Source organism: Eriocheir sinensis, chromosome 6, assembly GCF_024679095.1.
Source record: "Eriocheir sinensis breed Jianghai 21 chromosome 6, ASM2467909v1, whole genome shotgun sequence".
Classification (NCBI taxonomy): Eukaryota; Metazoa; Arthropoda; class Malacostraca; order Decapoda; family Varunidae; genus Eriocheir; species Eriocheir sinensis.
The window spans coordinates 19016463-19036758 of record NC_066514.1 but is presented as its reverse complement, the minus strand read 5'-3'; the positions used below and the strand labels follow the sequence as shown (position 1 = coordinate 19036758).

General features: G+C 45.6%; 1 protein-coding gene across 1 annotated transcript; it reads right to left on the bottom strand.

Annotated features, from left to right (window-relative positions):
* Positions 1–17275: 17275 nt before the first annotated feature.
* On the bottom strand, positions 17276–19491 carry LOC126991143 (piggyBac transposable element-derived protein 4-like). Its single transcript, XM_050849913.1, has 3 exons — positions 19488–19491; positions 18405–18558; positions 17276–18227 (listed from the first exon to the last, which is right to left on the bottom strand). Exons 1-3 carry the CDS (start codon positions 19489–19491, stop codon positions 17276–17278), a joined length of 1110 nt encoding a protein of 369 aa, XP_050705870.1.
* Positions 19492–20296: the final 805 nt, after the last annotated feature.

The following is a 20296-nucleotide window of genomic DNA, read 5'->3' as shown; positions in this document are numbered from 1 at the left end:
CAATCCTATGGGACATTTATTTGGCAAATAATACCCACCTGGCAACTCTACGCTCCCTTGCAAGTGTCATATTCAAACCGTGAGTGATTAGTAACCGCCACCCCCGCTAGTGGGAGGGTAAGAGGTGACGTACGCGCTCCCCTCCTCCGCTCCTGTTACAACTTGCATATCTTTTCACCCCTGACATCTCCCAATACGCTCAGAATGGGACCTACCAAGCTGAACAAGGACGAGAAGATCAAGGTTATGACTTTGGTTGGCGAAGGATTGAGTAACCGAGAAATTGGAAGAAGATTAAGAAGATCAGAAGCTGCTGTCCGTCGCATCAAGAAAGCTGCTGCCGTGCTTGGGACAGACGAGGCACCAGAGAGGAAGAAAGGGACAGGGAGGAAGAGGAAGACCGATCCAAGGACTGACAAGATGCTGGAGCGTGAAGTGAAAAAGGACCCTTTCATCACTGCCAAGGAACTGAAGGAAGCACACCCCGATGTGTTGGGAGAGGTGTCAGTGCGAACGATACAGGATAGGCTACAGAAACTCCTCAAGTTGCCGTGTCGTCGCGCTGCTCTCAAACCTCTCCTTACTGAGAAAATGAAGAAACAGAGACTTGATTTCTGTAAAAGGTACCAACACTGGACATCAGAAGACTGGCGCAAGGTGGTGTTTAGTGACGAGAGTGCCTTCAAAACCATCTCTCATAGACGAAAATTGGTGCGTCGTCCGCTTGGTGCCGATCGGTTTGACAGTCGGTACACGGTCAAGACCGTAAAGTTCCCTGCAGGTGTGATGGTGTGGGCGTGTTTCAGTGGTGAGAAGGGAAGTGGTGGCTTGTACTTCTTAGAGAAAAATGTGAACATGAATGCTGCACTCTATGTGAACGTTCTTGAAAGTTACATGCTGCCATTTTACACCACACACGAGAACGCTCACTTCCTACAGGACGGTGCACCTTGCCACAGAGCAAAAGCAGTGAAAAAGTGGCTAACTGACAACCAAGTGCAGCTGATTTCGTGGCCAGGACACAGCCCAGATCTAAATCCTATTGAAAATGTGTGGAATGAAATGAAAAGAAAACTTGGTAAGCTTCCATTGTCAAGTGTTGACTCCCTAGTGGAAAATATACGCACGCTCTGGGCTGATGTTAATCCTGAATACTTTAAAAGATTATCTGACAGTATGCCTAAACGTGTAAATGCTGTTCTGAAAGCAAAGGGAAACATGACAAAATACTAGTAGTTGCTCATAACAAGAAGAAATGTGTTTTATTCACCCATAAAAAGTAAAAATTACTAACAAAACGTCTCTGAAGACAGATTTCGGATGGTGCGTCGATTTCTTCTGCGGTAGGTGTACATCTGTGCTGTTTATATCTCACCTAACTCTACTAACTATGTAAAATTCTTTGACTATTTGAATTCTAAAGAGGAGCACATCTTGACTCACTCTCCCTTCGCTGAAATCTCCATCTTGGGAGATTTCAATGTTCACCACCAGCTTTGGCTTTCATCCTCTTCCACTGACCAGCCTGGTAAACAAGCCTACAACTTTGCTCTCCTCAACGACTTAGAGCAGTTGGTTCAGCACCCTACACGTATTCCCGACCGTATTGGAGTTCTCTTCCTTACCTCTAATCCTTCTGCTTACTCTGTCAAACTGTTCTCTCCGTTGGGCTCCTCCGATCATAACCTTATTTCTGTTTCCTGTCCTATCGCTCCTGTACATCCTCGGGACCCACCGAAGAGGCGATGCTTCTGGCATTTTGCTTCAGCTCGGTGGGACGACCTGAGGATGTACTTTTCCGATTTCCCGTGGAATGATTACTGCTTCCAGGAGAGAGACCCCTCTGTGTGTGTCCAGCGCATCTCAGGGGTGATTGTCTCTGGAATGGAGGCATACATTCCACGTTCTTTCTCTACTCCTCATGCTAGAAAGCCTTGGTTTAATCATGCTTGTTCTCGTGCTATTAAAGATAGAGAGGCAGCTCACAAAAGGTTGCAGAGCCTTCGAACTCCCGCTAACTATGACCTTTACATTTCAGCCCGGAATCGTGCCAAATCTATTCTCCGACTTACCAAAACTTCTTTTATCAATAGAAAATGTCAACACCTTGCTTCCTCTAAATCTTCCCGTGACTTCTGGCATCTAGCCAAAAATATCCCCTCCAATTTCACTTCTTCCTCTTTCCCTCCTCTCCTTAACCCTGACGGCAGCACTGCCGTCTCATCTATCTCTAAGGCTGAACTCTTCGCTCAAACTTTCTATAAGGACTCCACCCTGGACGATTCTGGGCATATTCCTCCAACTCATCCCCCCTCTGACTCCCTTATGCCTGTTATTAAGATTCTTCCAAATGATGTCTTCTATGCTCTCTCTGGCCTCAACTCTCAGAAGGCTTATGGACCTGATGGAGTGCCTCCTATTGTTCTTAAAAAACTGTGCTTCCGTGCTGACACCCTGCCTGGTCAAACTCTTTCGTCTCTGCCTATCAACATCTACCTTTCCTTCCTGCTGGAAGTATGCCTTTGTTCAACCTGTGCCTAAGGAGGGTGACCGTTCCAATCACTCAAACTACCGCCCTATAGCTTTACTGTCATGTATATTTAAAGCTTTTGAATCAATCCTTAACCGGAAGATTCAAAAGCACCTTTCCACTTATAACCTTCTATCTGATTGCCAGTATGGGTTCCGCAAGGGGCGTTCTACTGGCGATCTTCTTGCTCTCTTAACTGACTCTTGGTCATCCTTTCTTAGTCGTTTCGGTGAAACTTTCTCTGTTGCGCTAGACATATCGAAAGCCTTCGATTGAGTCTGGCACAAGTCTTTGCTTTCCAAACTGCCCTTTTTCGGATTCTATCCTTCTCTCTGTTCCTTTATCTCCAGTTTCCTTTCTCTGCGGTGGTAGACGGTCACTGTTCTTCCCCTAAACCTATCAACAGTGGTGCTCCAAAGGGCTCTGTCCTATCATCCACTCTCTTCTGTTATTCATCAATGATCTTCTTTCCGTAACAAACTGTCCTGTCCACTCATACGCCGACGACTCCACTCTGCATTATTCAACTTCTTTCAATATAAGACCATCACAACAGGAAGTACACGACTCCAGGCTGGAGGCTGCAGAACGCTTAACCTCAGACCTTGCTACCATTTCCGATTGGGGCAGAAGGAACCTTGTGTCCTTCAATGCCTCAAAAACACAATTTCTCCACCTATCAACTCGACACAATCTTCAAAACACCTATCCCCTATTCTTCGACAACACTCAGCTATCACCATCTTCAACACTAAACATCCTCGGTCTATCCTTAACTCAAAATCTCAATTGGAAACTTCACATCTCTCTCGCTAAATCACCTTCCTCGAGGTTGGGCGTTCTGTATCGTTTCCGCCAGTTCTTCTCCCCCGCGCAGTTGCTCTCCATATACAGGGGCCTTGTCCGCCCTCGTATGGAGTATGCATCTCACGTGTGGGGGGGCTCCACTCACACAGCTCTTCTGGACAGAGTGGAGTCTAAGGCTCTTCGTCTCATCAGCTCTCCTCCTCCTACTGATAGTCTTCTACCTCTTAAATTCCATCGCGATGTTGCCTCTCTTTCTATCTTCTATCGATATTTCCACGCTGAGTGCTCTTCTGAACTTGCTAACTGCATGCCTCTCCCCCTCCCGCGGCACACGACTTTCTACTCATGCTCATCCCTATACTGTCCAAACCCCTTATGCAAGAGTTAACCAGCATCTTCACTCTTTCATCCCTCACGCTGGTAAACTCTGGAACAATCTTCCTTCATCTGTATTTCCTCCTGCCTACGACTTGAACTCTTTCAAGAGAAGGGTATCAGGACACCTCTCCTCCCGAAATTGACCACTCTTTCGGACACCTCTTTTAATTCTTTTTTAGGAGCAGCGAGTAGCGGGCTTTTTTTTAGTATTGTTTCCTTTTTTTGTGCCCTTGAGCTGTCTCCTTTGTTGTAAAAAAAAAGGACTTCATCGGTTGTTATTTCAAAATTAGGCAATGCATGCTCGAGATTTACATTAGTACTGGTGGTGGTGGTAGTGGGAGGAGGAATGTTAGTATTAAACACCGAGGAAAAGTAATTGTTTAAGAGGTTTGCAATGTGTTGGCTGTCAGTCATTAGTGCACCGTCGCTGTTTGTTAAAGGTCCAATTCCACTTCTGATCGCCTTTCTGTTGTTTATGTAACTGAAAAAGGATTTCGGATTATTTTTACAGTTGGCTGCAATATTTTCTTCATACCTACGCATTGCCTGACATACTAATCTTTTTACTCGTCGCCTGGCATCATGATAAAGTCTAATGTTTTCGGGCGTGCTTTGTTCTTTCTTTAACCTGTAAAACACTTTCCTCTCCTTGACTGAGTGTTTAATTTCGCTATTAAACCAAGGTGGGCTTTTATTATTGTTAATTCGCTTCTCACACAAGGGGACGAATGTGTTCTGCTGAGTGAGTAAATGATTTTTAAAGCTTAGCCAGGCTTCCTCTACATTGCCGTCATCTGATAGTTGTATTTCTGTTAGTTTTTGTCGGATTTCTACGAAGTTAGCTCTTTTGAAATTGGGCACCTTTACTTTATTTACAGTCACTGATGTTTGAGCTCTAATGTCGCAAGAACCGGGTGTTCTCCTACCGTGACATTACTGACTAGGTTATCTTGGGTAGTTATAAAAAGGTCGAGTATGTTATTTTGTCGACTTGGTTCAGAAACCATTTGGCTCAGATAATTTTCTTCTAAAAACTCGATCATTCTATGTGACTCGCCGTCTGTAACTGACAGTGTCGCCTAGTCGATATGGGGGAGGTTAAAGTCTCCTAATATCAGTGAGTCGTTGTTATTAAGTGACTCCCTTAAAACGCTGCACATTTCAAGATCGTCATCGAGTGATTGCCCGGGAGGCCTGTATGTGACAGATATATTTAAATTGACTTTTGCAATGTTTACTCGCACGCACAAATGTTCAAAGTTACTGTCTCTTGGTGTTTTGTCAGTGGGTTGCAAATAGCTTTTGACAAAAAGGGCGACGCCACCGCCTCTCCGGTTTACACGACCTTTGTTGAAGAGTCTGTAGCCATCTATGTTGTATTCGGAACTTAAATCAATATTTGTGGTGTCGATAAATGTTTCGTGTATAGCAATTACGTCAAAATTTTATGTTAAAGCAAGACATCTCAGTTCATCAAACTTGTTTCTTAGGCTACGCGCACCGAAACTAAGAATTTTTAAGTTATCTAGAGGCTTGGTAATAGAATTGGTGGTACTTGCGGGTTCACGGTTACGCGTTTGCTGCGATACATGGTGTCTATTTACACGGGCGGGGTGGAGAGACGTGGTCGAGAGCGGTTTTTTGATCGAGTGTCACGTACTGTGTCGTTTAGTAGGCTTCCGAATCTGGCTGCCCCGATGGGGGACAGGTGTGTTCCGTCCCTGTGGAAGAGCTCACTCTGTCCGTAGAAATTGTCCCAGGCGTTGAAGAACTCAACGTCAAGCTCTCTGCAAAGAGTCTGTAAGAGGTTGTTGAGGCTGAAGGCCTTGGTGAAGAAGTCGCTCTCCGCCCACGTCCGTGGTAGAACTCCTGAAATCAAAATGTTAGGGGATTTAGACTTATACTGCTAGATGAGCCTACGGTACTTGTCCAGCAGTTCCTCAGACCGGGTCGTGGTGACGTCGTTCGTACCTGTGTGAATAACAAACAGTGAATCATTAGTAGCCTGGGGGGAGATCTCCTCAAGAGCAGCAGTTACATCGTCGATTCCAGCACCAGGATAGCAATAGTTCCGTCTTCGACGAGGAACTCTGCCCCAGAACTCAACGACCTGCTGGCGAATCATGGAGTCACCCACCAGGAAGGTGCTCTCCTGCTCGTCATCCTCCTCCAGAATGGCAAACCTATTGAAGCAATGAACAGGATAAATTGCTTGTCTGGCTGGTTTGGCTCCTTCATTCACAACGGTGAAGCCATCATGGGCGGTGCTACCCACTCCCACCCTCCCGCTGCGTGGTGTTGTCCGCTGGTGTCGACGGTACTGCTGAAGGCAAGAGGGCGGTTGGAGAAGGGTTTGGCACCACAGCAACGTTAGCCTGGATGAATTCCTGCAAGGAGGCAACAGTGCGAGAAAGCTCTATTATTTTATTCTGACCTGCTTTCATCTTCTCTTCTTGCTCCTGCAGTCTTGTCTCGAGATGCTGCCCGCAGAGACACAGTCGACAGACTAAAGAACGCCCTGTAAAAAAGTGAGCCATCGTAGCTGAACGTGATAAATGATTGCCTGAAATGAAAGAGATAAAAACAGAGTGAAGGGGATTAGGAAAGGAGGTAAGGTGAGTGAGAGGAGGAGTAGGAAGGGAGGTGAGGTGAGTGAAGAGGGGGATTCAGAAGGAGGTGAGGTGAGGTGAGTAAAGGGGGGGATTAGGAAAGGAGGTGAGGTGAGTGAGAGGGGGGTTAGGAAAGGAGGTGAGGTGAGATGGGTGAAGGGGTGGGTAGAAAAGGATGTGAGGTGCAGTGAGCGAGTGGGGGGGGGGTAGAACAATATGTGAGGTGAGGTGAGGGAAAGGGGGGGGGGTAGGAAGGGCTAATCCTCTAGGGGATTTAAAGAGTGTAGTGAGGAGGAGCAGATTAAATCCTCAGGGGAATTAAAAAAGTGAGGTGTCGGCAAGCACAACGCAAAAACACTCGGAAACACAACAACACACGAGAAACACACGAGAAACACTCAGAAACTCACGCAAAAACACTCGGAAATACCCAACACACCCAAATCACACGCAAAAACACTCGGAAACACAACAGCGCACTCGAAACACACGAGAAACACTCAGAAACTCACGCAAAAGCATTCAGAAATACCCCAAATCACTCTCAAAAACACTCGGAAATACAACAACACACTTGAAACACTTTGAAACTCACGCAGAAACACAAGGATATACCCAACACTCACAAAGCACGCGCAAAAACACTCGGAAACACGACAACACCCTCGAAACGCACGAGAAACACACAGAAACTCGCGCAGAAACACTCGGAAATACCCAACACACCCAAATCACGCGCAAAAACACTCGGAAACACAGTAACAAACTCGAAACACACGAGAAACACTCAGAAACTCACGCAAAAACACTCGGAAATACCCAACACACCCAAATCACCCGCAAAAACACTCGGAAACACAACATTATACTCGATACACACTCGAAACACGCATAAACTCACACAAAAACACTCTGAAATACCTAACACAGCTAAATCACACGCAAAAACACTCGGAAACACAACAACACACTCGAAACACACGTCGGGAAATCACAGGCAACACGCAAGCAAGGCGTGTAGGCTGTGGTGAACGCAGCGGGGACCTCACGTCCGTTTCTCAGGAGAGGTCACGGAAGCAGGAGTAACGAGCGGCTTGACCTCTCTGAGTGAGGGCAGGGCGCTAACGACTGAGTGAGGGCAGGGCGAGAGAGATTCAAATTCATATTGTTTATCATTCACTAAACTGGTTCTTACACAGCTTACAAGTAAAAAATATCAATATAACTAAATACCGGTAATATGATATGTAAAATAGTAAAATTGTGAACACTCGTCTATAATAAAATAAAAAGAAAATTGACAATAAGAACATAAATGCCGCACAAAATGCCAAGTCTACATATATATATTTAAAAACAAAGACATTAAAATCAAACAAACCTAACTGAATATATCTTCTGTTAAAATAATTTCTTTAAGTCTAGCCTTAAAGGAAGTTATCGTCGTTTCCTGTGTAAGGGAGGGAGGGAGAGCATTCCACAGTCTGGCTCCCATTACATCTGTGCGCCTATCACCAGAATGTGTGTTGATGCGCGGTACGTGCAGGCTGTGCCTCTGTCTTGTGACGCTACTGGTGATAGCTTGTCTGCTTCTTAGTGATAACAACCAATCTGGACAAAACCCGCGTAAAATCTTAAATGCTGTTGTACCCACTTCAAAAGCATGTTTCTGTTTCACTCGTAACCATTGAAGTTCTTTAAAAAATGTATATACATGATCATATTTTTTTAACACCACCTATGGCAACCGTCACTGCAAAATTCTGCAACTTTTGTACACCAGACATCAATGCATCATTTGTAGTCCCCCATATTCTAATACAATAGTTAATTAATTAACCATGATCCTGCTATACTTATCTAAGTTATCACTAATTCTCCTTACATACATCAATATACCCATCACTTTCTTATTCAGCTCATTAATGTGGACGTCAAAAAGCAAATACCGATCAAAGTAAACACCCACGTTTTTCACATGCTTACTTGGGCATATTACATTACCATTAAAATTCACAGTCGTGTTTGGGGGAATGTGAGTTAAATGCTGGCGATTTCCTATAAAAATACACTGAGTCTTGGAAGAATTGAAAATGAGACCATTGTTGAAATAAAACCTCTTACATTGTATTAGATTTCCATCGGTGTCCGTAATGAGCTGAACAAGATTATGAATTGTTGCAGAATGTAAGAACTGCGTATCGTCAGCATACTGTACCAGGAAACCATTAACATTTGAAGATAAATCACTGACATATATATTAAATAAGATTGGACCTAGAATCGAACCTTGCGGGACCCCATATTCAATACTTGTCTTTTTAGATGTATGATTATCTAGGCGAACTGATGGGCTTCTGTTATTTAAATAATTATTAAACCAAAATTCATAAATATTTAATAAGGAACATTTATGTAGAAGGGTTTTATGGTTTACATAATCAAACGCTTTTGAGAGGTCACATATGGTTAGCATCGAAATTTTCTTGTTGTCCATATTATCGCATATTTTATCAGTTATGGTGGTTAGAGCTGTTTCCGTTGATAGCCTGGGTCGAAAGCCGTGCTGACGATTAGAAAGTAGATTGTTAGTTTCTAAGTACTTGGATAGTTGTCTAGCAACAATTTTCTCGGGTATTTTAGACACAATGGGTAATATAGATACAAGTCTGTAGTTACTCACAACATCAGGATCACCATTTTTTATACAGAGGGACAACCAGTGCATGTTCCCATGACTCGTGGAACACTCCGGTCACCAGGGATGTGTTGACGATGCAGGTGAGGAAAGGGACTATGACATAGAGCACATCCCGGAGAAACCGTAACGTTATACCGTCTGACCCAATAGAGTTGGTTGTATTAAGGCCTTTAACGATTAAGATAAGGGTGTTAGAGTCCACAGGCTCTGGTCTAAAAGCAGAATTCACTTTAATGGTATTTATATGAGGACGGTCGACAGTACCTTCTCCTTCATTTCTTAGTTTTTTTCCCTGTGAACGTCTGGAAGTAGATTCTCCAACATTATAAAAGAATGTGTTGAACTCTTCAACTTTATCATTTATGTAACACAATTGTGAATATTATGTTTGTTATTCTGATTAGGAATAATTTCCCCAATTACTTTCCAAGTTGCAGAGGTATTTCCTTTACAATTTTTTAAACGATCTTGGTAATGCTCTACCTTAGATCAATTAATAAGTGCTTTTACATATACTTTAGCAGTTTTATAACGTTCCCGCAGCCCAGGGTTATTTGTGTCGACTTTTAACTCTTTGCAACTCGTTACGGTCCTCCATTGCCTCACGAATATCGCCACCCATCCATGGTGCTGGTGTACCCATCACAGCTTTAGTTAGTTCAGGGCACATATTTCAATACAATAAATAAAAATCTCATTGAAAATACACGTTTGTTAACGTCGTTAGTTAAAAATATTTCATACATATAATGCACATTGTCTAAACGCAACAAACATAAAGTGTCTTTATCGTAGTGTTTTAGATCATGGAAGGTTTTTATCACCGGTATTTTTCGAGGTTTTCTTACATTTATAACAACAGACACCAGGTCATGGTCTGCAATGACTTGAGGGACCACGTCATCGTCATGGGATAGAATGACCTCAGGTTTATTAGTTATAATAAGATCCAATAGAGTAGCTGACTGTGGAGTTGTTCTTGTGGGTTTATCAATAATTTGAATCAACTTGTTATCTCTTATTATCTTGCTAATGTTATTTCCCTTTATCAGCATGTCATCATTAAAATCACCCAAGATAAAAACACTTTTGCCACGCAAACATGCCAACTTAAAACTTCTTGTATGTATTCAAAGGATGAGGCTAAGGCTTTGGGATGTCGATATACACATCCGATGATAATGGCAGGCAGCTTCCTGCACTGAATCTGAACCCACACGTCCTCCACGCCTACCTGTCCCGGCACACCTAGTATAATGAGAGATGGATTTAAAGTACTGTTTACATACAAGCAGACACCACCTCCTCGTCCATTGTCACATCTGAATAACTTACATCCATGAATGTTAACATAACCATCTGGAGTGTTTGCATGCACCAATGTCTCATTCACACATAATACATCGATACTTTTATCAATTAACAATAACTTTACTTCACCTAAACTTGATATCAACGATTGTGCGTTAATATGTTCTACAATTAGCGAATCCTTCTTTGAGTTCACAACGGCAGGTCCGTCATTGCCATGATTTCAACAGAGAGAGAGAATAAAAGTGATAGCCTATCTCATCTGACGATCAGAGAGAGAGAGAGAGAAGAACAAGTGATAGCCTAACTAATCTGAGAGAGAGAGAGAGAGAGAGAGAGAGAGAGAGAGAGAGAGAGAGAGAGAGAGAGAGAGAGAGAGAGAGAGAGAGAGACTATCTCATCTGACGATCCACACACACACACAGAGAGAGAGAGAGAGAGAGAGAGAGAGAGAGAGAGAGAGAGAGAGAGAGAGAGAGAGAGAGAGAGAGAATCTCATCTGACGATCCACACACAGAGAGAGAGAGAGAGAGAGAGAGAGAGAGAGAGAGAGAGAGAGAGAGAGAGAGAGAGAGAGAGAGAGAGAGAGAGAGAGAACAAGTGATAGCCTAACTAATCTGACACACAGAGAGAGAGAGAGAGAGAGAGAGAGAGAGAGAGAGAGAGAGAGAGAGAGAGAGAGAGGAAAAAGTGATAGCCTATCTCATCTGACGATCCAACGATCTCACTGAGAGCCAACACGGAACCTCTCGCCGCCTCGGCGCTGGAGAGCGAACTTTGAATCGTACATTTGGCTCAAAACGCCGGGGATTCGTCTTTTCAGCAGGAGTCAGGCAGGGACGCCACTTGAACTCACTCGCTCTCCAGCCCTCGCCGCAACGACACCTCCGCTCCAGCCTGCGAACCAACACATTCCTGGCCCCCGCCACTAGCTGGCGCTCTGCCACCCAAAGCTTCTACCGGGGTGCGGCGTCTCTCTCGCCAGCGACACATGCACCGGCAGGAACACCCAGCCCACTACATCACCCTGTATACTGGGGCTCCCCTTTGGTAGAGCTCCCGCTCAGGAACGATAGCACCTTCCTTTCCCTCTCACTGAAAATTCTTTCTTTTCCTGGCCAACCTCGCCCCAGACATCTCCCGGCACCTCAGGTGAACCCTGCGGCTTGCACAAGGGGGGCCTAAGTGGCTTCCTTACCGTGCCTGGAGATAGGGCAACAAGCTGTAGGGATAGGTTTTGCCCATGGGTGGATTCGAGGGCTTTTAGGAGCTCGTCCACCATCAAACATTGGCAAAATAGGGAGGGGCCCGACCTTCTCCTCCCTTCAAGAATTTGTTTCAAGTAATGTGGCAGTGACTCCACCATCGATGGAGAGGCCCTTCACCGAAACTGTGCCCTCTCCAAACGAATCTCCTGTTTCACGGGAGAACGTGTTACCTGCCTCACAGGTTGACTCCCAGCCTGCCTCACAGGTTGACTCCCAGCCTGCCTCACAGGTTGACTCCCAGCCTGCCTCACAGGTTGACTCCCAGCCTGCCTCACAGGTTGACTCCCAGCCTGCCTCACAGGTTGACTCCCAGCCTGCCTCACAGGTTGACTCCCAGCCTGCCTCACAGGTTAACCCCCAGCCTGCCTCACAGGCTAACCCCCAGCCTGCCTCACTGGACAACCCCCAGCCTACTTCACAGGCTATCTCCCAGTCTGCCTCACAGGATAACTTCCAGCCTGCCCCATTTAACGCTTCTATTCCTGATTCACAGGATGTCGGGTTCCAACCTGTAAGGAATGTAGCCAAACCGAAGCAGGGAACCAAGGAGTTACTGACCCCTACTACCTTCAATAGGTTCCAGATGCTGGCAGACACCATGTAGGATGAGTTTGAGACTCGCCTAGTTGGGGACTCCATGGTGCGTGGCCAGCTGGTTGAGTTCTGTGGTCGTTCATCAAACGGTCGCAGAAAACGTTACTGCTATCCAGGTGCCAGACTGGACGACATCACCGCAGCGTGCGATGTCACGAGAAATACCGACCGAAACACCCTTTGTCTTCCACGCGGGGACAAATGACGTAAAGACAACCCGTTCTGAGGAACTGCTTGATAAATACCGCCGCATGATGAAGCAGTATAAACTTAAAACGGATGCCAATAACATCATAATCTCAGGAATCCTCCCGAGGATCGGTGCCGAATCTAGCTTTTACAGTAAGGCCTTCAGCACCAACAACATACTTCAGTCCCTTTGCTCACAAGAAAACGCCCAGTTCGCTAACTTGTGGAACAGTTTTTACTACGATTCAGACTTGTTCCTTGCTGATGGCATCCACTTAAACCCTGTTGGAGCAGCCCGTTTCGGGAGGCTGCTCTGTAACCAAGTGGCTCTTCGAAAGCCAAAACCACGGAGGCGAGAACACCACCAGCTTCACCGTAAGGAGCACTCAACCCGCGAAACCCCGACTCGAATCACATTAAAGCTTGCTATGTAAACGCTCGTAGCCTACGTAACAAATTTGAAGACTTTAAAGTCCTCGCAGCTACAAATCATTATCACATCATCGGAGTCACAGAATCTTGGATAGACACTTCAAATAGAGACTTCATTGCGGAATATAGATAACCGGGTTATACCATCTTTAGTCATGAAAGAGAGAACAGACAGGGTGGAGGCGTTATCTTTCATATCCACAACTCTCTCCATCCAGTATGCGTGAAAACAATATTATAACCAATGTAGACACGGTCTTCATTGAAATTAAAAATAAATATCGTAAAATAGTAATTGGACTTATCTAAAGACCGCCAAGGCAGACTCTTGATATCGACCACGCAATAAGTGAATTATTATTAGAAACAAGTAGCAGTTGCGAGGCAGTAATTATTGGGGACTTTAACTTGCCAGTGAAAAGATGGGGTGAACCGTTGAACTGTCATACAGGGCTCGACATGTACACAAATTTAATAGAAAGTGATTTACATCAACACGTTCAAGAACCGACTCGGGAAAATAATATATTTGACCTTATCTTTTCAACGAGAGCTGATCTAGTTAACGAAGTAAATGTTGGTCCAGTTTTTAGTTCTAGCGATCATCGAACAATCACATTCAGCATCAATATGAAAGAAAGTAAAGTAACTCCTAGTAAAGTAAAGGTGCCTGATTATCAGAGAGCGAATTTCGTAAGACTCCGATCAATTCTAAATAATTCTGACTGGACTGAAATCTCAGCGGAAACAGATATTGATAAATCTTGGGGGGCCTTCACCACAATATTGAACAATGCCATAAGCATATGCGTACCCTATCGTAACCGACGTTCAGCTTTTAACCCTCTCGCGCACCGTAAGTTTCCAATAAGTTTGTTCCACTCACAACGGATTTCTCGGCCCGACCAGCCTTTTTTTGCCGCCGCGATACTCTACATTCCCGGCCGTATTTTACCCTCACAAATATATCGTACCCCAACAAATTTAGTATCAATGGCTTCATAAAGACTTGTACTAGAACATACGCAAATAAAAATAGAGGAAAATAAACACTACAAACCTGTTTTAGGTTTCCTTATAGAGTATTGTAAACAATAAATCCTAAGTACCATGTCTTCCCCCCTCACTAGCTCGAAAGTTTGTGGGCCAACGTTTCTTGCCGAATATATGTTTCGAAGCGAAATTTAGTGAGGATTCTTTTGGTATCTTCAAAATCCTCTTACGCCTATTAGTTCCCGAGTTGCACCAAGAGAACTGAATTTATATATAAATAGACAGTTGGCGCTCCGTCTCATTTCCTTTTACTATTTCACTATTTTTTTTCATCATGTGTAATTCAATTTTATAGCATTATATAGCTAATTTCATATGGAAGAAGATGCAACCTTCAAAATTACACCAACCCTTGTAGATATCATGTGATAACGTCTGCAATGAAGCTCCCCGAGCTATATACGCAACCTTCGCTCGCCGTAACTAAGTACCGTATCTTCCCCACTTGCAAGCTCGAAAGTTTGAAGGAAATTTATAGCCGAACATATATAAAGAAGCGGATTTTAGTGAGGATTCGTATGGTGTAATCCAAATCCTTCTAGGTCAAATAATTATTGAGTAATCCAAATAAATCGGAAATAGTGTCGAAATATTTCGTAAAGCATAAATTATAATAAATAAACATGGGAAATAACAAATAGATCGAAACAACAACAAAAACTCCCCAATATTCCAGCGGAGAAAAAGCAGTGTGTCGTAGAGTGACATGCTGCTCCATGCGTGTTTGTATATCTGTCTGTCAGTCTGTCTGTGTGTATGTATGTATGGTGGAGTGGCGGGTGTCACCCCTGGAGCGGCAGGGGCTGGTGGTGGAGTAGCGACCGCAGGGGCGAGGAGTGGGGAATAGGGGCTCGAGGAAGACTGCTGGACTTGCACACCTGGTGCTGGTCCCGCACAGCTGGTGCTGGTCCCGCACAGCTGGTGCTGGTCCCGCACAGCTGGTGCTGGTCCCCTACCCACCCTGTGTGTGCTCAGCGCATCACAGAGGTGATTGTCTCTGGAATGGAGGCATACATTCCTCGTTCTTTCTCTACTCCTTACGCTAAAAAGCCTTGGTTTAATCACGCTTGTTCTCGTGCTGTCAATGATAGAGAGGTAGCTCACAAAAGATACCAGAGCCTTCAAACTAATGCTAATTATGAACTTTACATTTCTGCCCGAAATCGTGCCAAATCTATTCTCCGACTAACCAAAAATTCTTTCATTAATAGAAAATGTCAAAACCTTGCTTTCTCTAACTCTTCCCGTGACTTCTGGCATCTAGCCAAAAACATCTCCAACTTCACTTCTTCATCTTTCCCTCCACTCCTCAGTCCTGACGGCAACACTGCCGTCTCATCTATCTCTAAGGCTGAACTCTTCTCTCAAACTGTTTCTAAAAACTCCACTCTGGTCGATTCTGGGCATATTCCTCCTACTATTATCCCCTCTGACTCCTTTATGCCTGTTATAAAGATTCTTCAAAATGATGTTTTCTATGCCCTCTCTGGCCTCAATCCTCAGAAGGCTTATGGACCTGATGGAGTGCCTCCTATTGTCCTTAAAAACTGTGCCTCCGTGCTTTCACCCTGCCTGGTCAAACTCTTTCGCCTCTGCCTGTCAACATCTACCTTTCCTTCTTGCTGGAAGTATGCCTTCATACAGCCTGTACCTAAGAAGGGTGACCGCTCTAATCCCTCAAACTACCGTCCTATTGCTTTACTTACTTGTCTATCTAAAGCTTTTGAATCAATCCTTAACCGGAAGATTCAAAACAAACTTACCACATCTGACCTTCTATCTGATCGCCAGTATGGGTTCCGCAAGCGTTCTACTGGTGATCTCCTAGCCTTCTTAACTGACTCTTGGTCATCCTCTCTTAGCCGTTTCGGTGAAACTTTGCTATTGCTGGACATATCAAAAGATTTTGATAGTGTCTGTCACAAATCTTTCTTTCTAAACTACCCTCCTACGGTTTATATCCTTCTCTCTGTACCTTTATCTCCAGTTTCCTTTCTGACCGTTCTATTTCTGCCGTGGTAGACGGTCACTGTTCTTCCCCTAAATCTATTAACAGTGGTGTCCCACAGGGTTCTGTCCTATCTCCTCTTTTTCTGTTGTTCATTGATGATCTTCTTTCCAAAACGAACTGTCCTATCCATTCCTACGCCGATGATTCCACTGTGCATTCTTCAACTTCTTTTAATAGAAGACCCACCCTTCAGGAACTTAACGACTCAAGGCTGGGCTGCAGAACGCTTAGCCTCAGACCTTACTATTATTTCCGATTGGGGCAAGAAGAACCTGGTGTCCTTCAACGCCTCAAAAACACAGTTCTCCACCTATCCACTCGACACAATCTTCCAAACAACTATCCCTATTCTTTGACAACACCCAGCTATCACCTTCCTCAACACTAAACATCCTCGGTCTATCTTAACTCAAAATCTCAACTGGAAACTTCATATCTCATCTCTTACTAAATCAGCTTCCTCGTGGCTGGGCGTTCTGTACCGTCTCCGCCAGTTCTTCTCCCCTGCATAGTTGCTGTCCATATACAGGGGCCTTGTCCGCCCTCGTATGGAGTATGCATCCCATGTGTGGGGGGCCTCCACTCACACAGCTCTTCTGGACAGAGTGGAGGCAAAGGCTCTTCGTCTCATCAGCTCTCCTCCTCATACTGATAGTCTTCTACCTCTTAAATTCCGCCGCAATGTTGCCTCTCTTTCTATCTTCTATCGATATTTCCACGCTGACTGCTCTTCTGAACTTGCTAACTGCATGCCTCCCCCCCTCCCGCGGCCCCGCTGCACTCGACTTTCTACTCATGCTCATCCCTATACTGTCCAAACCCCTTATGCAAGAGTTAACCAGCATCTTCACTCTTTAATCCCTCACGCTGGTAAACTCTGGAACAATCTTCCTTCATCTGTAATTCCTCCTACGACTTGAACTCTTTCAAGAGGAGGTATCAGGACACCTCCTCCCGAAAATGTCCTATCTTTCGGCCACCTCTTTGGTTTATTTTTGGACCAGCAATTATCGGGCTTTTTTTATTAATGTTTAATTTTTTGTGCCCTTTAACTGTCTCCTTTGCTGTAAAAAAAAAAAAAAAAAAAAAAAAAAAAAAGCGGGGATCCATAGGTGCTTGTAGGTGTGCGGGCAGGTCGGGAGCATGGCGGATAGGGACCCCCGATAGTGGCCATTCCTCGTCCTTGTAGTCCAGCAGCTTCTCGATGAGCTCAGACATGAAAGCCTTGAGAGACATATGGCGCTGGCCAGACTTCTTATAGAGGGTGTGCGCGTTGAAGAGGGCCATTTAGATGAAGTAGAAGGTGACCTTCTTTGTCCACTTAGTAGTACGCCGAGGGACGGGGTATACTTCACCATCTGGTCGAAGTGGTCCACACCACCCATAAACTGGTTAGTCTTCGACCATAACAGGTTTTTGGATGGTGTGGAGCACGTGGTGGTGCTTCCCATCTTGGCCCTTCTCCTTCTTGTTGATAGTCTTTTCAATGGTGGCGTTGGTGTGCATGGTTGACACCATGGGGACGACTTTCTTGTCCTTCCATATGAGGACATGCACACCATTCCTGTGCATAGACTCCAACGCGTAGTCTGCCAGCCGCCGTGGCTTTGCCATGTCCTGCAGCCTCTTCGGTGCTCCCCTCATCAGCCGAAGTGTGCCACACACGTACACCAGCCTCGACAGGTGTACTTCGCACAGGCGGACAGAGTTGTAGTAGTTATCCATGTACAGCCTGTACGAGTGGCTGATGAGGAGCTGGATGAGATCCCCCACGGTGTCTTCTAGTTTCCGCTTCTCGCCTGTGTACACCTGCAGGTTGCAGATGTACCCCGACTTTGCCTCTGCCACAAGGTATACCTTGTTGGCGTACTTGGTTGGCTTCATGGGGTTGTACACCCTGAAGTGGAGGCGGCCCTTCCACCCCAAGGAGCCTTCGTCGCGCGACAGGTTCTGCGTCGGGGTGTACACGGACTTGAACAACCGCAGGAGATACTCCATCACAGGCCGCACCTTGATGAGGCTGTCAGTATTCCCCAGGGGCACCGCACGACAATTGAATGCATGGAAGTACTTGAGTATGGCGAGGAAGCGTTTTCCACTCATCGCCCGCTGGAAGACCGGGTAGTTGTGAAGCCTGCTGTTGGTCCAGCAGTTCCGTATAGAGGGTAGCTTCACAATACCCATCAGCAGCACCAACCCCATGAAGATGGCTGTCTCCTTTTCGTTGGCCTGGTGCCACGCCACTGCCTCCGCCCTCCGGAACACGGCGTACATGTTTGTCTCCTCTGCCAGGAATGCCAACAACTCCTTGTCAAATATAACTGGAAAACCTGAAGGGGAGTCCCTGGCACGGGGACGTTGAAGCCTGGTGTCCCGGTGAAGGAGAGGAGGTTGGGGACGAAGGGCGTGGAACACCAGCCAACGTCCCGAGGGTCTACGCCAGCAGGCGGCGAAGGTTGTCGTGCGGCACGCCCCCTCCCCGCCCTGGCTACTCTGTGGGCTCGGCTACCACGCGGCCTACCCCCCGTCCCTCTCCTGGGCTCCCGGCGTCCACTTCTTGAGGGGTGAGGTGGTGGTGATGAGGTGGCAGTGGATGATGGTGATGTGTGATGAATGTGAGGTGGCAGTGGATGCTGGTGATGAGTGTGATGATTTTGAGGTGGCAGATGATGATACTGGTGGGTGAGGATGATAACCAGGTGATGAGGGCCGGGAATGCTGCGGGAGGTCAGGTAGTGGTGCGTCAGGTCGTGGTAGTGGTGATGGGGAAGTGAGATGACGAGAGTGGGACAGGTGAAGATGGCGCAGTGGCAGAAGTACAATGAGGAGAGCTAGAGATGTGTGAGTCTTGGATATGAGAAGGAGGGGTTGAAAGTTGAAGGGGTTGACTATCATTCGCGACAATATGGTGAAATTCTTTGAAGAAAATAATATAAAAAATAATTCGCAACATGGCTTCCGTCGTAAACGTTCGTGTTTAACTAACTTACTTGATTTTTTTCATTATATTTTTGAGGTGTTCGATGAAAGCAGATCAGTAGATATCATATATCTGGATTTTGAAAAGGCATTTGATAAGGTCCCCCACCAATGATTGCTCAGCAAACTATTGGCGCACGGTATCTCGGGTAACATTCACAATTGGCTTGTGGACTGGCTCTCTGAGCGGAAACAGTAGTTCTAAACGGTGTTACATCTAACTGGCTCGATGTCAGAAGCGGCGTACCTCAAGGATCAGTGCTTGGCCCCATGCTCTTCTTAATTTATGTTAATGATATCGATGATGGGCTCACTTGCAAAGTATCAAAATTTGCTGATGACACAAAAATTGCTAGTAAAGTAACTGCGACACTCGACGAAGAAGCTTTACAATCAGATCTAGATCGACTTGCACGTTGGGCCAATCAATGGCAAATGAAATTTAACGTTGACAAATGTAAAGTGTTACACATCGGAAAAAATAACAATCGCGTTCAGTACGTAATGAATGGCCAACAACTTTCTGCAGTAAGTAAAGAAAAGGATCTTGGAATCACTATATCAAGCAATTTAAAGCCCGGTCGGTCACTGTTAGCCCCTCGTCCACACAGCGGGTGCCCCTTACCCATTTGACACAATATCCTCGGCTGGTGGAGGCCTGAGAGCTACACAATATGCTGTCGTGCCTTGCCTAAGGATTTTTTTTTGGAGCTGTTCACTCCCATCACAAGCCTGCTGGTCTCGTGGGCGGCGGCTGGGACTTGACTGGGTCGCCCTGGGCCAACTCCTGACTCTCAATTGGGCGGCTTCAAGATGGCGGGCACTCGCCTTTCCTACCCCTGGTCACCGGCCTCCAGCTGGCTCTCACCTATTCACCTGCGCCGCACGGGAAGATGAAATCCAGAAATGAATCACTAATGAACGTCGGCTAGGGCTATCACTCACTCCCAGGCAGACGTATTCTAGCGAGCTGGAGCTTACCTGCACCGCACGGGAAGATGAAATCCAGAATGACCCGTGCCAGCCGTGGCGGCTGCCTCGCCAACTTCCCTCTGACGTGGCCTTCCCAAGGTTCCAACACTTTTCCTTCTCGCCTTTCAGCTTGATCCATTCTATCCTTCCTCTGCCTTTCTGAGGTTGTCTTTTTGTGTGTTAATTCTGAACTTAATTTTCCCTTAGAAATTTTCTAAGACTTAACGTATAAATATATAAAAATATATGGATACGAGTGGATTTATATCAGGGGTGCCAACCCAAGCTGTGGTTCGTATTTCTCGTTCTCTTCCCTTACCTACTTAAAACATATTAACCGCTACGGGTATTGTTTCGGCTGAGGAGAAACTGGATCCGGTAAATAATCATGGCCATGTACAAGGGGGTATTCCCAATTTTCCCAGCTGGCTTTTAACTGGCTTCCGCGGTGTTGGTATGCCG

Bases quoted from the DNA above. Each gene is read 5' to 3' on its own strand.
- LOC126991143 (XM_050849913.1), bottom strand. The intron at 18,228-18,404 runs GTAGGCCGCGTG...TCCCCGTGCCAG, and splicing joins GCCCAGGAGAGGGACGGGGG to GGACTCCCCTTCAGGTTTTC.